This window comes from Mustela nivalis, assembly GCF_964662115.1.
Source record: "Mustela nivalis genome assembly, chromosome: 13".
NCBI lineage: Eukaryota > Metazoa > Chordata > Mammalia > Carnivora > Mustelidae > Mustela > Mustela nivalis.
The window spans coordinates 68762263-68780379 of record NC_139032.1 but is presented as its reverse complement, the minus strand read 5'-3'; the positions used below and the strand labels follow the sequence as shown (position 1 = coordinate 68780379).

General features: G+C 42.8%; 1 protein-coding gene across 9 annotated transcripts in view; it reads right to left on the bottom strand.

Moving 5' to 3' along the window:
• Positions 1-18117, bottom strand: part of ZNF462 (zinc finger protein 462) — a 139229-nt gene that overhangs the window by 52765 nt on the left and 68347 nt on the right. For all 9 annotated transcript variants that reach the window (XR_014302285.1, XR_014302286.1, XM_082696833.1 and 6 more), the window contains one exon: positions 14159-14350. Coding sequence is in view for 7 of the 9 variants with exons in the window: in XM_082696833.1 (XP_082552959.1) it covers positions 14159-14350 (192 nt within the window). In the remaining 2 variants the exon portion in view is untranslated. The remainder of the gene's footprint in view (positions 1-14158; positions 14351-18117) is intronic.

Here is an 18117-nt window from a genome sequence, read left to right as displayed (position 1 = left end):
TCCCAAATCTGCCAGAAGTGACTCTGACTGTTCTTAAGACTTTTTTCCCTTCTGCAAACGGGAGGAAGCTAGTTATGGAAGTTCCTGTCTCGTGGGATTGCTGGGTGCATGAAATGAAATGAGATGACGTTTGTAAAGTACTCACTCAATAGACATTCAGTAAATAATAGTTACCATTAATTAATGATATGTATTGATTAGGACCAGTAATAAGAATACTACTGATGTCTGACACGGGACTTATCAGTGCATTTCACCAGCCTGTGAGGGTATCCACTGCTAAGGACTTTGTTGTGTGGATGGTTTCAATTAAGCTCCAAAGTTTAAATAAAATTAGATCACCAGGGCTCCACATTAAACACCATGTTCCAAACACTGAATTATTTTAGACTCCCAAGAAACAGCTCATGATGTGAAGAGATTTCTTTCAGCTTCTAAGGAAAAACATGAATTTTTTTTCCTGTTTTACTAAAAAAATCAAACCCTCATCCATCTCTGCATGACAACTGACTATAAATTGACAAGAAATTTGCTTCTTCTATGATAATACTTTTATACTAATATTCCTACAGTAACTTAGAAAATGATAGCATTTCTATATGTTATCTCAGTTGATCCTTGAAATAATCTCACGAAGGAGGCATTATCATTATTTTACGAACAAGAAACGGAGGTTCAGAGAAGGTAAATGGTTTACCATAACACGCTCAGGAGAGAGGGAGGCGAACAGGACCTCTGTCGAAGGCTGCACAGGTGGGAGTCTCATGGGCTCTTGAGTGGATGGATTCCTTGATACAGGCCTACAGCATCTCTCAAGTCAGACCTCAAACTCAAAGGCCCAAGATTTCCCATGCAGACTGTTCAAAAGGATCTACACGGAGAACTGCTTTCCTGAGAGATCTTTTGCCCCTCATCTTCCCAAGCTCCAGGTGCTTTGCTCAGTTAAAATGAACCCAGCGATACAAAGAAGAGTCACACTCAAAGTCAGAACCTAGCAGGCCTCCAAAATTCCACTGAAAATAAATGGTTACAAGCTGGGGAATGGGTTCCCTGGGACATGTGGATGCTTCCCTTGATGGTGAGCGCCTGAGGGGAGCCACGGCCACCAGAATGCCCAGCGGACTTGGGACAGGCTCAAGGTGCCACTGAATGTCACTGACCTGTTGGTATCAGTACCCCTCACGCCCCTTCCAGACACTGGAAGCCCAGAGCTGCTCCTTTGCTCAGGGGAGGGGAGGGTCTGTGGCTCTGGGCACTTCTCAACTTTAATGTATTGAGCATGATGACTGGTATGCAAACCACCCATTCACTCAGTAGATTAGTTAACAAAACTTCTTTCTCACACCCATTTTTTTTTTTTTTTGCTTTCTCTCAGTTTAGAAAATGGCTAATAAATAAATACATAAATAAACCAAATTTTAAGCCTGCCCTTGACTTGCCCAGAACCACCACTCCTCCGTCCTCTAGTTTTCAAACTCTTTGCTGCTCTGACAACACATGACTAGTGAACATCTATGTTCTCAACGTTCTTCCTGAGGCATAACCTGATTTAGATAATACCCCAGAAAATTAGAAGAGGAAGAAACATAGTAAAAAGGATCATAAAGCTTTTTGTTAAGCTACAGGGTTGGAAAGGCAAATACAAATAAAGCCATTGAAAAAAATAAAGAGGAAAAAAATAAATCTATCTTTCACATAGAATTAAATTTTTTAAAGAGTGATGTTTTCCAGTCTTTCACAATGTAGGTAACATAGGCAAGACACTTAAGTACACTGTAGCTGTGTGAGCAAAAACAGTCTTATTATTGACATAACAACCTATAGGACTTACCATTTTCAGTGTGTTAGTTAGGAATTTTACTTACAATTCACTGCCTTTCAAAGGAAACATAAGCGAAAAATGAACTTTTGGGACTTCAAGATCAAAAGCTTCTGCACAAGAAAAAAAACGGTCAACAAAACAAAGAGGCAACCCATGGAATGGGAGAAGATATTTGCAAATGACACAAGATCATAAAGAATTTCTTAAACTCAATACTCAAAAAACAGACAATCACGTCAAAAAATGGGCTGATATATAAGATCTATAAAGAACTCCTCAAACTCAACACTCAAAAACCAGATAATCACATCAAAAAAATGGGCAGAAGACATGAACAGACACTTCTCCAAAGAAGACATACAAATGGCTAACAGACACATGAAAAAATGTTCATCATCCTTAGCCATCAGGGAGATTCAAATCAAAACCACATTGAGATACCACCCTACACCAGTTAGAATGGCCAAAATCAACAAGACGGGAAACAAGTGTTGGAGAGGAAGTGGAGAAAGGGAAACCCTCTTACACTACACTGTTGGTGGGAATGCAAGTTGGTGCAGCCACTTGGGAAAACAGTGTGGAGATTCCTTAAGAAATTAAAAATAGAGCTACCCTATGACCCTGCAATTGCACTATTGGGTATTTACCCCAAAGATACAGATGTAGTGAAAAGAAGAGCCATCTATACCCCAATGTTCATAGCAGCAATGGCCACAGTTGCCAAACTGTGGAAAGAGACAAGATGCCCTTCAACAGACCAATGGATAAAGAAGATATGGTCCATATATACAATGGAATATTACTTGGCCATTAGAAACAATGAATTCCCAACTTTTGTATCAACATGGATGTGATTAGAGGAGATTATGCTGAATGAAATAAGTCAAGCAGAGAAAGTCAATTATCATATGGTTTCACTTACTTGTGGAGTATAAGGCTTAACATGGAGGACATTAGGAGAAGGAAAGGAAAAGTGAATTGGGGGAAATTGGAGGGGGAGATGAAGCATGAGAGACTGTGGACTCTGAGAAACAAAACTGAGAGTTTTGGAGGGGAGGAAAGTGGGGGATTGGGTGAGCCATGTGGTGGAGTACTCCATGCACATATTGCATGGAGTACTGGGTGTGGTACATAAACAATGAATCTCAGGACACTGAAAAAATAAAATTAAATAAAAATAAATAAATAAAAATAGACTTTAAAAATGGGGAAAAAACCCCAACAATTTACTGCCTTTGATTTAGTTATCACGATGGAGGTCTTTTCTAACAGACACCTTGGTGGCATTATTCTTGCACACAAAGTACAAGTGGATTTCCTCATCTTCTCCTGTCTGTATTCCTAATTAAAAACTTACCCACGGGCAAAATTTTTAAAAATAACTGTAAAACAGAGTACCAGTGAAATCACAATGCACAAGTACAATCCTTTGCGATTGCCATGGCTGCTAACCACAGAGTGGCTCCCGCCATTGATCCACTGTCAGCTCTGGGGCAGGCAAGACAGACTGCAGCTCCCAGCAACATCCAACAGTGCTGGGGACTCCACTCCCGGTGCTCACCGGAGAGCAACTTGGTGTACTGGCAGGGAAACTGGCATTATAAAGGGAGAAATCACAATAAGCTCAACTCTATTCTTTAAAGTAAATCAGATTTGTGGTTAACAAAGACAACCTTGAAAACAGATCGGTAATGCTTGGGATTGGAGCCCGGACGACTGACTAAAATCAGAGAACATGGAGTGAGAGTTCTTTGGGGTTGGGGCCTGGGAAGTTAGAGACACAGGATGCTGAGGAAAGCCCCTCTGAAATGGGTAGGTAGAGAGGCCATAGATAAGATTAAAAAAAAAAAAAAAAGATTTTACTTATTTATTTGAGTGAGGGAGAGGGCAAAAGCAGGGGAAGAGGCAGAAGGAGAGGGAGAAGCAGGCTCCCAGCTGAGCAAGGGGCCTGACAGAGGGCTCCATCCCAGGACCCTGGCATCATACCTGAGCCGAAGGCAGACGCTTAACCAACCGAGCCACCCAGGCAGCCTGATCATAGAATTTGGAGCTTGGGATGCTGGAGATGAAGCAGTTAGGGTGAATTCAGGCACAGGAGAATGGTGGTTGGAGCACAGTCAGGAAGGAGGTTAAGCATCTCAACCTGAAGAGACCAATTCACTGAGTCTCGTATACTGGAGTTCTAGAGCATGATGGTCATGGTTGGAATAAAAAGGAAAGCTGTGAATCTGGCACTGAGTTCACTGAGAAAAGTGAAAGAACATTCCAGAACATCAGGAGGAGGAAATCAGCAGACAGCAGGTATTTGAGAAGGGCCATTAAATGAAGGAAGCAGAAATATTCTCAAGAGGTAGCAGCGAGTAAGGCATGTGCTCCCTCTTCTTGGCCACTTGGAGGAAAGAGATGAGTCACTTTGGTTATAGAGAGTTGAAAGGGATATGGTGTTGTCACTGGGGAGAAGGCCAAAGTTAGTTAACTGGAGAAGACAGGTGTGACCAAGGAAATGTGCAACAGGATAGGATGGTACATCATGGTATTCATGCAGCCCAAATCCACTGGCTTTTCCCAAACATTACGCAGCACAGCTGAGCTCACAGTCACCGAAAGTCCCAGGCTTTTCCACATATAAACTACTGTTCTGTCAATTCTCCTTGTGTATGGTTCACTTTGTTGCCCTAATTCAAATCAACAAATATTTATTGAATGGCCTGCCAAGCACTAGGGATCTGATACAGTCCTTGACCTCAGAGAGCACACAGTTTAGCTAGGGAGACAGATATGATAAGAAATGATTTTAAGAAAATTTGGCAAGTCTAGTACTGGCAGAAAGTATGAGGGTCAGAAGCCACCCGGCATATTTTATATTTATCACCTAGCAAAATCTCCTTACAGCTCATACTCAGAACAGTCTAGACAGTCTGTAATCTTGATTTTGTCATTTAACTTATGGACAATTTGCCAATATTTCAAATGTATTAAGCCTCAAACAGCAGGAAAAAAACTTAAATTTTTTAGGCAATAAGTGAGCCCTAAAATTAACACAATTAATGGATTTTTGATTGGTAAAAGCTCAAAGGCCTTATCTAATTCTGAGAATGCCATCCTAAACACGTATCTCTCTCTCTCTCTCTCTCTCTCACACTCTCACACATATAAATGAAGCCTTTAAATGCCCGATATTTATTATATGAAGGGGAATCATTCTTATTTTTTTTTAAACAAGAACCCTCAAATTTTAAAATACAGTATGAGTCAAGTAATGAATCTATCAAGTGGGAGCAAAAACATGAAAAAAAAATACTTTATATATTATGGTCCCAGTTTCGTAAAGAAAAAAAAAAATCAAACAGAACCTATAGAACAAACATCTAGATGACTCTAGAGCAGATTGTTAATAGAGATTATTTCAGTTACTAAAACAAGAAGGCTGGCCTTAAGGGTGACTCCTACATTTTAGGTTATGTACCACCATAAAGCTGTTCTTTAATTATGAGTAGGTATTACCTTTGTAATAAAAAAGAATAAGATATGTGGGCATCTTAAAAGGGGCTAACTACCTCTCATGACTATTCTTTTTTTTTTTTTTTTTTAAGATTTTATTTATTTGACAAACAGAGATCACAAGTAGGCAGAGAGACAGGTGTTGGGGGTGGGGGGAAGCAGGCTGTCTGCTGAGCAGAGAGCCCAATGCAGGGCTCAATCCCAGGACCCTGAGATCATGACCTGAGCCAAAGGCAGAGGCTTTAACCCACTGAGCCACCCAGGTGCCCCTCTCAGGACTATTCTTAATGCAAGTTCATTCTCAAAGACTATAGATGCTAGTTTATTAGTTCAAAAGTACCCTCCTGCTTCCAAAACAGATAGAGCTCTTGCCGCTATTCAACCTGCATCTCTACAATCTAAAGCCTTCCTGGTAACCAAGTACCACTGCAGTCTGGTTCTACCTCTGCTCAACTCACCAACTGTCTTCTCACTAATGTACACCTTCCGTGGTAGCCAGGTTGGTCACGTATGTCCCAGGATTCCTCCTGTATATTTGCTCACTTCTGATACTCCTTCCACCCTGAATGGGCTTCCACCTATGCAAAACTCACTCATGCTTTGAGAACCAGCCTGAGCCCCACCTCCACCAAGAAGCCTTCCATGACTCCTCAATTTCTTCTCTTCTCCAAGGCTATAACAATTAAAAACCAAATGCACAATTTATCACTTCACTCTATTCTGTTCTAACAACACTGTCTATCGATTAATCTAAGGTCTAAATATCAATCAATATTAAAAACTTGGCCCAAGTTTCCTTTGGAAAATTCCAGCATCCCCAAACATGGAAGAGGAGGTTGTCCCTTAGCCACTCCGGATCATGTATGGATGTACATTTCTGCTGTAAGAATGCCACAAGACGACACAAAGGTTAAGGGCACAAGGTTTGGATTCAGACAAGCTCCACCACACACATAGGTTTTGTGACTCTTAGACTCATCAGGCCACTCTTTGGGGTATTCATCTCCTCTCTAGAAAAATGAGACTAATAATTTGTACCCCTGATTCATCAGACATGCTAAACCAGATGATAAACTTATGGCAATCAGCAGAATGTAAAAAATAAAAACAATGATAGTCTTATTGCTTAGGAATTAAAAAAGAGACAGAATCCTGTATAGCAAAACTAGAATGGATGACTTTCAAACTGGTCAAGGAGGAAAAAATAGCTAGCAAGGCTAAAAAGCCAAGGACTAGATTAAGGGTTCTTTAGAAGGCCCTACTGCTCACTGGCTCTCACCGCTGCTTTGGTGGAGGGCTCACGGTACATTAAAATTAAAGATGACATAAGGAGGGTGGCTTGCATGAATCATCTAAGAATATTCTGTGTCCCTGAGGAAGCTGAAGAACCTAGCCCTGGAATGACTGCTCCAAGAGCCGTGTACTGGTAAATAAAACCTTAGCTGGGCTCTGTACTCGCAGCCAAACACCTCCTTTGGGTCCAGCTGATGGCTCTGAAACTGCTTGCAAAGTAAAGAGCCCCTGTGGCAAAAATTCATCCCTTCCTGGGCGCAGACTGCAAAGGAGTGAATCCAACAAGATGCAAACAGACCCTACTACTTGAACTTCTTGTGTCCATTTTTATTTAACTATCACAACCAAGACTTTTCCATAGGATGTTATTTCGGAGGATGAATGAGTTAACAGGGAAATGTATATACTATTTGGACATGAACTCCTGGTCTGTATCATCAAAACTCATATAATTTATTTCTAAAAATAAATAATAGTTGTTTCCAAAATATGATTTCTAGCATCTTCTTCCCATCTCTGCACCTTCAAACAAAAATCTTTTTCACATACTTCTTGCTTAGGACAAACCCTCTGCTGAATCCAGCAAGACTTTTCCAGGATCTCCACCTCTGAATCAGGGCTCACTCAAGTTGGTCCCCCTAAATACAATGTTCTGCCTGCATAAAACCCTCTGGAGCAGAACAACATTTGAAAGCAAGGAGAGGACCTACAGAATCATGTGTGTCAAGAAAAGGATTTTATCTCGGATATAACCGGGCTAAAATACCTAGCTCCAGTTCCAGAGCAACAAAATCTGATGAGGACAATCCAGGAAAATTCTTTCTTCCTGAAAAGAACGGAGATGAGTCGTTTTAGTTGATTCGACCAGTAACCGAATATATTTTCTGCCAAAGAATAAAACAGATTCCTTCTTTCTTTTAGTTACTTTCCACACCATAGATTCCAGGAGACTTAAGGTAACATCTCCATCCACCAAAAGATGCCAAAATCAGACGTGGAGTTAGGAAGCAAACTCCAGTGTTGCTAGGAACTAGCTCTGGGTGAGTTCGGCAGTATATGCTTAGATTTCGGATGAACAAATGTTTTTCTTGGCATGAGAAGGGGGAGATGGGTTAGTTGACTAAGTTCCCAGGACACGGAAGGCTTACACTTGAAATGTTTTTCAATCCTTGGCACATGAAACTGTGGCTAATTCACAAAGTCACAGAAATCTCAGGCAGGTGGATTCTTTGGGAAGGGTCTGTCACGTGACACAACTTTGGGGTGGTGGTGATTATGGGGGTTTCGTGTTTGCCATGGTTGCCAAGTTCTAACAGCTTAATGACTGAAGACCGCTGGGCATACGACGGGAGATCCAGAATCACTGTATCATGGTCTCGCTGGTGTCGCAAACCTCTGAATCTTTCTGGTAGAAATGCCATTCTTTGTAATAAGCATTAAAATAAACTCTAGATCACATTTTCATGTAGAAGTTCTGAGGTCAAAAAGGGAAGGTTAGTCTTCTCTGGTCAGATAATTTCTGTGACCAGCGGAACCTATTAAAAATTACGGTCAAGCCATTAAAATGATGCCTTGTATCCCGTGTGTTAGAAACGATGGAAATCTTTGTACTTCACAATTATTCACTCTAGAGTCTCCACTTCATTATTGTCATTTTTAAAGAAACCACCTCTTCTTTTCTTCACCCCAAGAGAAATCTGATTGCAATTGAAACCTGTGTGGAGGTCTGATACCCTAGCAACTAATTGGATCCTCTTAAAGGTTGAATTTTATGTTTGACCTATTTAGAAATCTGAAAAGCTTCTCTTTGAAAAGCAGGCATCTCAGATCTTAATTTTTAAGTGTCAAGTATTGCTGCAGTCAAGGTTAAATGAGTTGATAGCTTGGCGCTAGACTCAACATAATTCTTAGAGAAGATGTTCTTTTAAGCTTAAATGTAATTCATGTGCTAATTTTTAAAAAATTCTATCCAATGCCCTACATTTCATATATGAAATAAAGAATATATTTAGGTCAAGTTACATTGCAAGTGGCATCTAGGAATAGTCTGTGTTAAATATAAAGCTTGATGATGACATTTGTTAAAGACGGGATTAATTTCATGGGTATGGCTGTAATCCCCGCCTTCTACCCCACCATTACCTAGGGCAGAGGTCAGTGGCACACTGCCCATAAGCCAAATCTGGACTTCCCTGTTTTTGTACATAAAGTTTTATTGGAACACATCTGTGTCCATTTATCTACATAGTGCTTATGGCTACTTTCACACTACAGTGGCACAGTTGAATAGCTGTAACAGAGATGGTATGGGTCACAAAGCTGGAAATATTTTCGATCTGGCCCTTTCTAGGAAAAGTTGGCCAATCCCTGATTTGTGTAGAAATGGACCAGTATCAGTCTCATAAAAGAGTCTCTTCTAGTGAATATATTATGTTAAAATCCTGGTGGGTAAAATTCTGAGGAAGAATAGAAAATGTTATCAATCCATGAGTTTCGTTGGTCAGTTTCATCCTATAGCTTCTTTGAATTTGGATTTCATCGCCACCGAACACTAGTGAGAGATGGAGAACAAGCTCGCCCACTCTGGGGTCCATGATTGTATATATTTGGCTCTGTAAACAGGTGACCACTTGAGTATTGCAACTCCTCTCCACCTCTGCTACACTGTCTCCTCCTGAGGTTGGAAAGGCTTCTGCTCTGTTTCAACCTGTGGTTTCCCACCCTACAGAAGATCTTGTTTTGCACAGAACAAGGGCAATGTTTAAAACACTTCGTCAAGGTAGATCTCTTCTTCTTGCAGAATGTATCAGAAAATTTCTGTTAAAGCAGTCCATGAGATTTCAACTTTAGAATGTTTGCCTTTTGAACTTGACTCTTAAATGGAAATGAAAGAAATGTGCCCTCCTAATTTGGTTCTGTGGAGTTAGTTAGACATAAGAGACTCAATACAGTTAACTGGATTGAAAACTGTGATGTCTCCAAGAAATCCTTGGTCATTCAAAAGAAGTTAGTATTTAATATGTACCTACAGCTAACTGCTTCCATCAGAAAGTTATGGGACAGAACCAGCAGCATATCCACAAGTACAAAGAGAGCCCTGAGAAGATCACAAATAGAAGAGTTACCAGAGTAGAAGGTTGGGCCAGTAAAAGTCAGTCTTCAGAGACAGTGAAAGTCAGAGGCTCACAGAGAGAAGCAGACAGGGAGGAAATCCTTCCAAGCTTCCAGGAGAGCCTATTCAAAGGCACTGGGAGTGGAAATGCAGAAGTTAGATGCTGGGGGGTGGAGAGGGGTAGCAAGCACAGAGATAGTAGCACGCATCGGTATTATATGCTAGCAAGGCCACTCTGGAATGGGGAATGTGTGACCCAATGGTAAACTCAGCACGTAACACACAAGGCTTTGCTATGACAAGTGCCTACAGTTCTTTAGTGAGAGGTATCTGGCTAAAAATGTGCTTATCAAGCATTATTCTAGAGTTTAGAATAGGAAAGCCAACTGAAAAATTCTAACAGAAAAAAACAATCACAAAGCTCCTTACAACATTTTTCTTCTGATTGCTACCAGTGAAGACTTCTCCACTGGGTGGATTGTACCAAGACCTACACCATAAAGAGAGAAAGCTGTCAGGCGTTCTCCCTAGCTTATCATTAGGGCATAGACTAAAGAACTATGTCATCCTCATTCACCTTATTTATTTTGTCCCTGTTCTTAGTGTCTCGTTTTTGCTTTAAACGCAGCATAGTAGCTAATTCCTAAAGCAGGCAATTCCATGCAGCATAACTGGGTAGACAGAAAAACAAAAATAATCCATTCTTTGGGGGGCATTCAAGGGAGGAAAATAATGAAATGTCACCACTGGCCTGACTTTGTATGAAGGATATAGCTCAATTTCCAATGACGTGGCCACCTCCCGTGCACCATGCAGCTTCTAGACCTCACCACATCTCTTAACTCGGCTATTCTAGCTTCTTTGTTATGTTACAGAGGTGTGTGTCCATGTATTTTTCTGTCCTGAAAGCAGAGACTGGGGAACAAAGTGTGATAAAACCCAGTCCTACATTTTCTATGGCAGGAGAAGGAACCCAGTAAACACAAACACAGCAGAGCACTTCCTTTTGTTGACAACCTTACGATCTCCCCTTAATGCATTGTTTAGAATAGCAATTACGTGTCATTTCCCATTATCCTACACACAAAACCACCGCCACGCAGCCGCCGCTCTTTCTTCCAAAAAACCGATCACAGAGAATCTAGAAAGGATTCGCGTGCTGGTGAGACATGTCAAGACGGACAGCCCGGAGCCCAAGAGGTCTGTTTATATACAGAACAGGTGTGTGGCCAGGCAGCTGGGGCGAAATTGCCCCTCCACCTTCTCCCTTCTGCCTTCCCAGCTCCCCTCCTTCCCTTGCAGCGGTTCCCTCTGGGCTGGGAGGGAAAGCAGCTTTGGAAGAACCTTCTTTTTCATCCCATTTCCTCCTGCCAGAGAAGACTGGCTCGCTTTCAACTCTGCAAGCATTTGACCACGGCACACAGCAGTGAGCATGTCAACCAGTTTTATTCCCATCCCTTGCTAGGGAATCGCAAAGCCAAGGACACACTGGTGATTTCCCTGGTTTTATAGCTCTCTAACTCCCCCCAGGCCTGCAACACATTTTTGGTGCTAGTGTTCACAGTGTCCTGGCATCTGCAGTGTGGGAAACCCGAACTGAGAGCCAACAGCCCCAGAGCTTCTCCCTATTAAAATGTGCAATTGGATTTCACATGCGTGTTTCAAACACCATTCAAGGCATGATTTACAGGCTACTGTCTAGCCCCACAGCTGTTTTTTCATCCCCCAGACTTAGTCGTTTCTAGGAATCCACCATTAGCTCCCTAGCGAATAGTCCTCCCAATTTCAACCTCTTCAGTCATTCCTGGGCATCCAAAGCTACACAAGACCTATGGGAAGGACTCGAGAAAATGTTTATTAAACAAAAAAACTATGATCCTTTCCACGGAATTATTCACTCATGAGAACAGCCCATGTGATGCCTTCTTTCTGTTTACCTACCTTCTAATGAAGCTTTTTGTCCCCCCATCAAATTAAACCAATCACTGCTGACCCATTGATAAAGGTTATTTATATACATTAAAACCAGCGCAAGTCCAATGACCTCTGTGTGGGCCTCACTAATTGCCACCCAGGGCTGAGTCCTTTCGATAGAAGGGAAAAGAAAACACTTCTACATATTGCAAATTATCTTCCTGTAGCTGACTAAAGACAAACCCTCTCTGTTCTACAGAGAGTCAACATCCTACTATCGTGTTTCTGCGACCACCCACCCCAAGGTCCCAACGTCGTCTCACTTTCAAGACTCTGAAATCACTCCTGAAAAGCTTAGAACTCAGGCTTAAGGTTATGTTTGGTTCAAACCCAGGCTGACAGTATCTTCTCAATATTTGGTTTTAAGTTTTCAGAGGACCAGGATTCTTCTGTACAGAGCACTGTCCTCGGCAGAGTATGGACACAGGTGGAATGAGTGGTCCAGAGGAGTCCCCTGCCCTGTGACTGAGGCCCACTGTTCACGGGAGGAGAGCAAAGGAAAAAGAAAAACAGGTCTGACATGGGGAGGAATTTCCCAGGAAGAGCCCTTGCTGGAAATGGCGTGAGGATGCATCGATTTCACCCAAATGGCTCTGCAGGTGTAGCTTCCCATTTCAGAAGAAAGCAATTAATTAAAAATCATATGAATAAAGATGTTATAATCCACATCAAATGACATTTTGCCTTTTGCTGCTCTATACCCATCTTTTCCAATGAACAGCATCTCAAGGTGCAAAGAGAACACCCTGTCCCCTTCTGCATAGGCTCCCTGCCCCACCCCGTCCTCCCGGCTCCGAGACTCGAAGTCTTCCCAGAAAACAACAAAGCACACCTGGCTTCCTCCCACACTTTGAACTACTACACAACAGTCGAGGAGATCCACTTTGTTACAAGCCACAGTCAAAGTAACAAGTCTTTCTTGTTGAGTCAAAGTCCTTTAGGACAAGAATACCGGTAAATAAGGAGCTCTTGTGTTTTACACAGTGTTTGACCGCTGGAAAGGCAAGGCCACCAAGTTCCCTAACTCAGTAAAGGCAGCTTTAGCCTCGGGACTCGCCTTCCCTTCTCCTCCCACAGCTGTCTCTTTGCAGACCTCATGAAGGAAGATTACTCATTTACTCTTTGGATAATCTGATAATCAGGCCATGTTGACATGCTGAGCTGTCAAATCTTCAGGTTACCTGAAGAGGCTCTCTTTTTAAACCCTTACATTAAAAATAACCCCAAATTCACACTTGTTATCAATGGCCCCCAAGGCCAAAACTGCAAAGGATGAGAATCGCAGCAGTAAAATGACCATTTATTTATTTAATACCCACTATGTGTCAGACGTTGTGTAGGGCATTTAACACGTGTGCCTTTTCTCTTTACTCTCTCCAGATAGCTGGTGGAGATAGTATCGTCATCCAAGCCTACATGAGTGTGGAAGCCACGACTGCCCGGGAAAATACAACTGGCATTGAGAGAAGTCAGACTCAAAGCCAATCCTCTGTTGCCAAGAGCCCATGAAGTTTCCTTCCAGTCCACTAAGCTCCTCCTGAGAACATAACAGTAGACCTCAGGAACAGTGTGTTCCCAGGCTGGGAAGAACTTGAGCTGGTAGAAAATGTCTGGTGACTGTAGGGGCAGAAAAGGGAGCAGCTCTGGGATTTTCCAGACCCCTGAGAATCTGTACGCTTCCTTTGGTCCTAAGCACCTGATTTCTGCAATCCCCAGAGGCAAGCTGAGCAGTTAAAACACTTCTGCTTCTTGGCGTGGTCAAAACAATAAGCTGTCCTTTGGCTCACTATGTCACACCTGCCACTTCGTCACAACTGGGGGACACTGCCAGCGAGGAGACCCCTCCATGGCTCTCTGCATTTCTGAAGCTCTAAATCCCAGCAGTTAAACCCTCTTCTCAGCTGCCGCTTCCTCGTCAACCTTTGGCTACCAGAAATCATGACATGACCCCTACATTGCAACAGGATCAGAGAGACTTGCCCCCCCATCCCCCTTCCATCTCCTCCTCTGAATTCTGTGTGGCGTAGTATGCCCCCGCCAGACTCTTCATGCCCCATGTTTTTTTGTTTTCAGGCTTTTTTTTTTTTTTTTTTTTAGAACAACACAAACTATACATAACTAAGTAAACAAAGAAATAAACCTGCCTGGTACCCTATCTACGTACCTGCTCACAACCACACGGGAGACTCCAACACTAGTCCATGCACATGGAGTACTCTTTCCATGAGCGACGCTCTCATGATCGTGTCCAGAGAGACATTTTGGCCACAGCACCAGACAGTCCCCAAGGGCCCCTCACCCTCCCACTCCAATGTCTATAGCATTTCACCTTTCCACATTTCTTCCTTCACTTGAACCGTCATGGTTTTGTATTAGATTTCCCTCTGGGAAGAATGACTGGCAATGACCCCGCTCCACCCTGGGTGGTGAGCTAGCACTTGCAAGCCCCTCATTACCATTAGAGTCTTCTACTTCTTCGGCCGGGGTAGTTTTCTGGGAGGAGTGGTGCGCGTGGGAGGAGAGCAGACTGACAATTCGTGGCCTGGGGAGGGTCAGGGCTTTTCCGTGGACCTTGAGGGAGTGTTCCTTCAACTGGCTGATTGTCATGGTGGAAAATGAGCACCAAGAACACTTGTAGGCATGTTCACCTGGAAGAAGATGGCGGTAAGGGGCAGAACGGGAAAGGAGGGAAGGGGGTAAGGTGGGGTGGAAAACAAAATGGCATAGTTAATTCACACAAGAGATGAAGTACAGTTAATTCACGCAAGAGATGCGACTTCTCAAGTTTCAGGGTCTAAGAAGCCTCACAGACCAGCTACCCACCCCTTCCCACAACCACAGTGCTCCTCTGGGACTGAAACTCTTCCATGAGCTCCAGAATCAGGTGACCCGGTCCCTTTTCATTTCATGCTCTACTTACAGGGACAAACCCATGCATGGATTCCCCAACAGGGAGTGAAACTGAATGTCTACGATCCCTCCTTCAGAAACGGTTCGTCTCTCATTCTCTCCCTCTCTCTCTCTCCACTAGAAATGACGTCGGCTTTCATTCAAGGATGCTTTTTATCATCTGCACAATATAATATGCTTCTTATTTCAAGGACCTATCAGTGGCTTTCCAAGCACAGGGTAACTAAGTGCAAACTCTATTGTGCTATTTTCATTCTCTGCGTCTTTGCTGACTAGTCACCTCCTTGATTCCACACATTCTAGTTTGTTTTTTCTGGACCAGTTCACAAACCTCAGCATAAAACTCCATGCCCCTATCTAATCAATAATGCAGAGAAATGGGTAAGTCATTTTTTTTTAAAAACTAAGAGATAGTTGTATATGTATAAGCGTGTGTATATCTCCAATATTCTTTGATACACAGGACATTTCCTACTTTTATTTTAATTATTTTTATACCATGGAAACACAGTGACCAAATGAGAGTATGGTTCACCTTTGCCCAAAGTCAGCTTTTAAATTAAGTGCATTTTAAAAAGCCAAGCTGTGAAATGGACATGCTTATGTTGTGGGGAAAACACTGGTTTGATCGACTCAGAAAGCAATTTTGCTTTTCCTAACAAAAGGATGTGAATCCTCATGCTTGCAGCTCAGTATCTGCTCCAACCTGATACTAAAAAAATATCCTTTAACATACAGGGTTTCCAGTCATAAGGAAATGATTAAATAAACAAGTACCAGCTTCTTGATGAATGATAATTCATTAAAATAAATTCTTAAATAATATAAAAAAACCAGAAAATAAAATAGTGATCTCCAGAAAAACAAATAGAAAGGCATGATATATTTTTGACTCACTTATAATCACAAGTGTTAAAAATAATTATAGAGGCCATGGTTGAAAGGAAGTGTTCTCAAACGTGAACAACAGTGGTCTTTAGAGAATAAGATTATGGGGTGACTGACTCTTATTTCTTCTTTCATTTCCAAATTTCCCCTAACGAGCAGGTTTTTTTTGTTTTTTGTTTTTTTTTAAATTTCTTTTTAAGGCGAAATTTTAAAACCAGAGGTGGGGAAAGAGAAGGAAATAGAGGGGAAAAAAAGAGCAGAAAGGCCCTTCAGCAAGGAAAGTTTCGTGGGCCAAACTGTGAGGGGGACCTCTGGACAGAGCCGCGGAGCAGGAATGAGAAGGTAAACCTCTGTGCTTGCTCTGACCCAGCTGAGATGGGTTGTTCCCCCCCAACCTTGAAAATGACTCAATGTCTTCATATGCCAGGTGAGCGCAGGAACCCAGACTCTGCACTCAGCCTCCGCGTTGCCACTGATGACTCCCAGAGCACGTACTTCCAAGAAAGCCTTGAAGAGAACCTTGAGTGACGCAACACACTACAGCCCAAGATGGAAGAGAAGTTCAAAGTCAGACGACCTGGGCCAGAACCTCAGTCAGTCCCCAGCTATTATCTAGGAGTCTAGATAATGCCTGGCTGTCAACAGTGGTAACTATTACTATAATAAATATGGATATATAGAATATAATTTCCCATATAACATAGAAATACACATGTCAATATATATAATCATTGTATAGAATACCATGGCCCTTCTTACTCCATTTTTAAATTTTTTAATGCAAGTCTGGCTGCATGAAGCTGGTTAGGTAGTGGCAAGTAGCACAACATGAGAGAGAATTCAAATCCAGATTATTTGATTTGTCTATGTGACTTTTACCCTTTAAAATAAAATAATCCACCTAGCATGGACAAGATGACACAAGTGTTTTGGAAAACGCACTGGCTTGTTGCAAGCCAAGCTGCTCTCAAGTGGCTGAACGCCACGCCACAGACACCAAGGTTCCCAGGTGTGCAGAGAAACAAATTCTAGCATTCCCCCTCTCTTTATGGATGCTTCCTTCTCGCCAACCAGTGAGCACAGAAGGACCGTGTGCGTGGTCACCTCACTGCCCTGGAGTCTCCAGGCAGCCTCTGGTACTTTCTTAAAGTCCTTTGCATAGGGCCAGATCATTTACCCAACTCCTCTTGCTGACAGCGCTTTGGCCAAGGTGGAGATCTGTGAGAAAGACTCCCCAGGATGCTGTCCCAGCTAAAGAATTTACAATATGCACACATGTCACAAAAGAGCGGTCTGAACCCTGAAGCCTCTTACTCCATAGCTTCAGTAGACTTTTCCCAAAAGTATAAAAATACGAACAGAAGTCTAGAACCAGTCTCCCCATCCCATCCGTGCCCAGTGGGGCTAAGAACAGCTGGATGGCTTCAGGAGTTTTATTCCATGAGGCCAGTTCGACAGGACCCAACACCAGGAAAGCTGGTCAAAACCTCGGAGAGGGACCCTGACTAATGGTGTATGTGCAGTCTGGCTTCCGGGTGTGGCTGAGACCACCACGGAGAGGCCCCTAGACCCCTCTCCAGCACCTTCCCTGCACCACACCTCTTTCCTCTCCTGTGCCACCAGCAGGCATCTTCCATCAGATGCAAAAAAGAGAGGCCATCAGCTTCTTGTCAGTGATAAGGACGCAGGCTGTTCTTCTGAAGTCGAATTCTTAGTGAGTGGGTTATACGGCCTTGAACAGGTCACTTAATTTTTATATCCTCCTCTGATGCTGAGGGGGACACCACCACCTACCCTTTAGGACTGCCATGAGGATTAATGAGTGGGATGGACAGAACATGCCTAGTGCAAGCCTGGCGGGTGAGGGACTGTTCCTGACAGAAGCATGAGGAGATGGAACAAAAGAGTAACAGAGACCAGCACAGCTTCTGGACACTCAGGACCCATTTCTTATCTCTTGTAAGGAAATGTATTTAAGGGTATCTCATGAGACATCCTGCATGTCTTAGGGACTCTGTCCCTTTGAACTTCCTCAAGATTATACTTTCATTTTAGTTGGGAATTATCTTCAGTAGATGCTAACAGTTCATGCATTTCCATTAGAAAGGCCAGGTAGGAGCACCTGCGTGGCTCAGTCAGTTAAACCTTCAGCTAGGGTCATGATCCCAGGGTACTGGGTTCAAGCCCTGCATCGGGCTCCCTGCTCAGCAGGGGAGTCTGTTTCTCCCTCTCTCTTTGCCCCTTCCCCCTGCTCATGCTCTCTGTCTGTCTCTCTCTCAAATAAATAAATAAAATCTTAAAAAAAAAAAAAAAAAGGCTAGGTAATTTAGAAATTCCTATAAGAAACCAACCAAACAAACAAAAACCAGGGAACCAGGGGTGCCTGGGTGGCTCAGTTGTTAAGCATCTGCCTTCAGCTCAGGTCATGATCCCAGGGTCCTGGGATCAAGTCCTGCGTTGGGCTCCCCGCTCAGCAGAAAGCCTGCTTCTCCCTCTCCCACTCTCCTTGCTTGTGTTCCCTCTCTCGCTGTGTCTCTTTCTGGCAAATACATAAATAAAATCTTTAAACAACAACAACAACAACAGTAACAAAGCCTGTTAGTAGCACATCTCAACT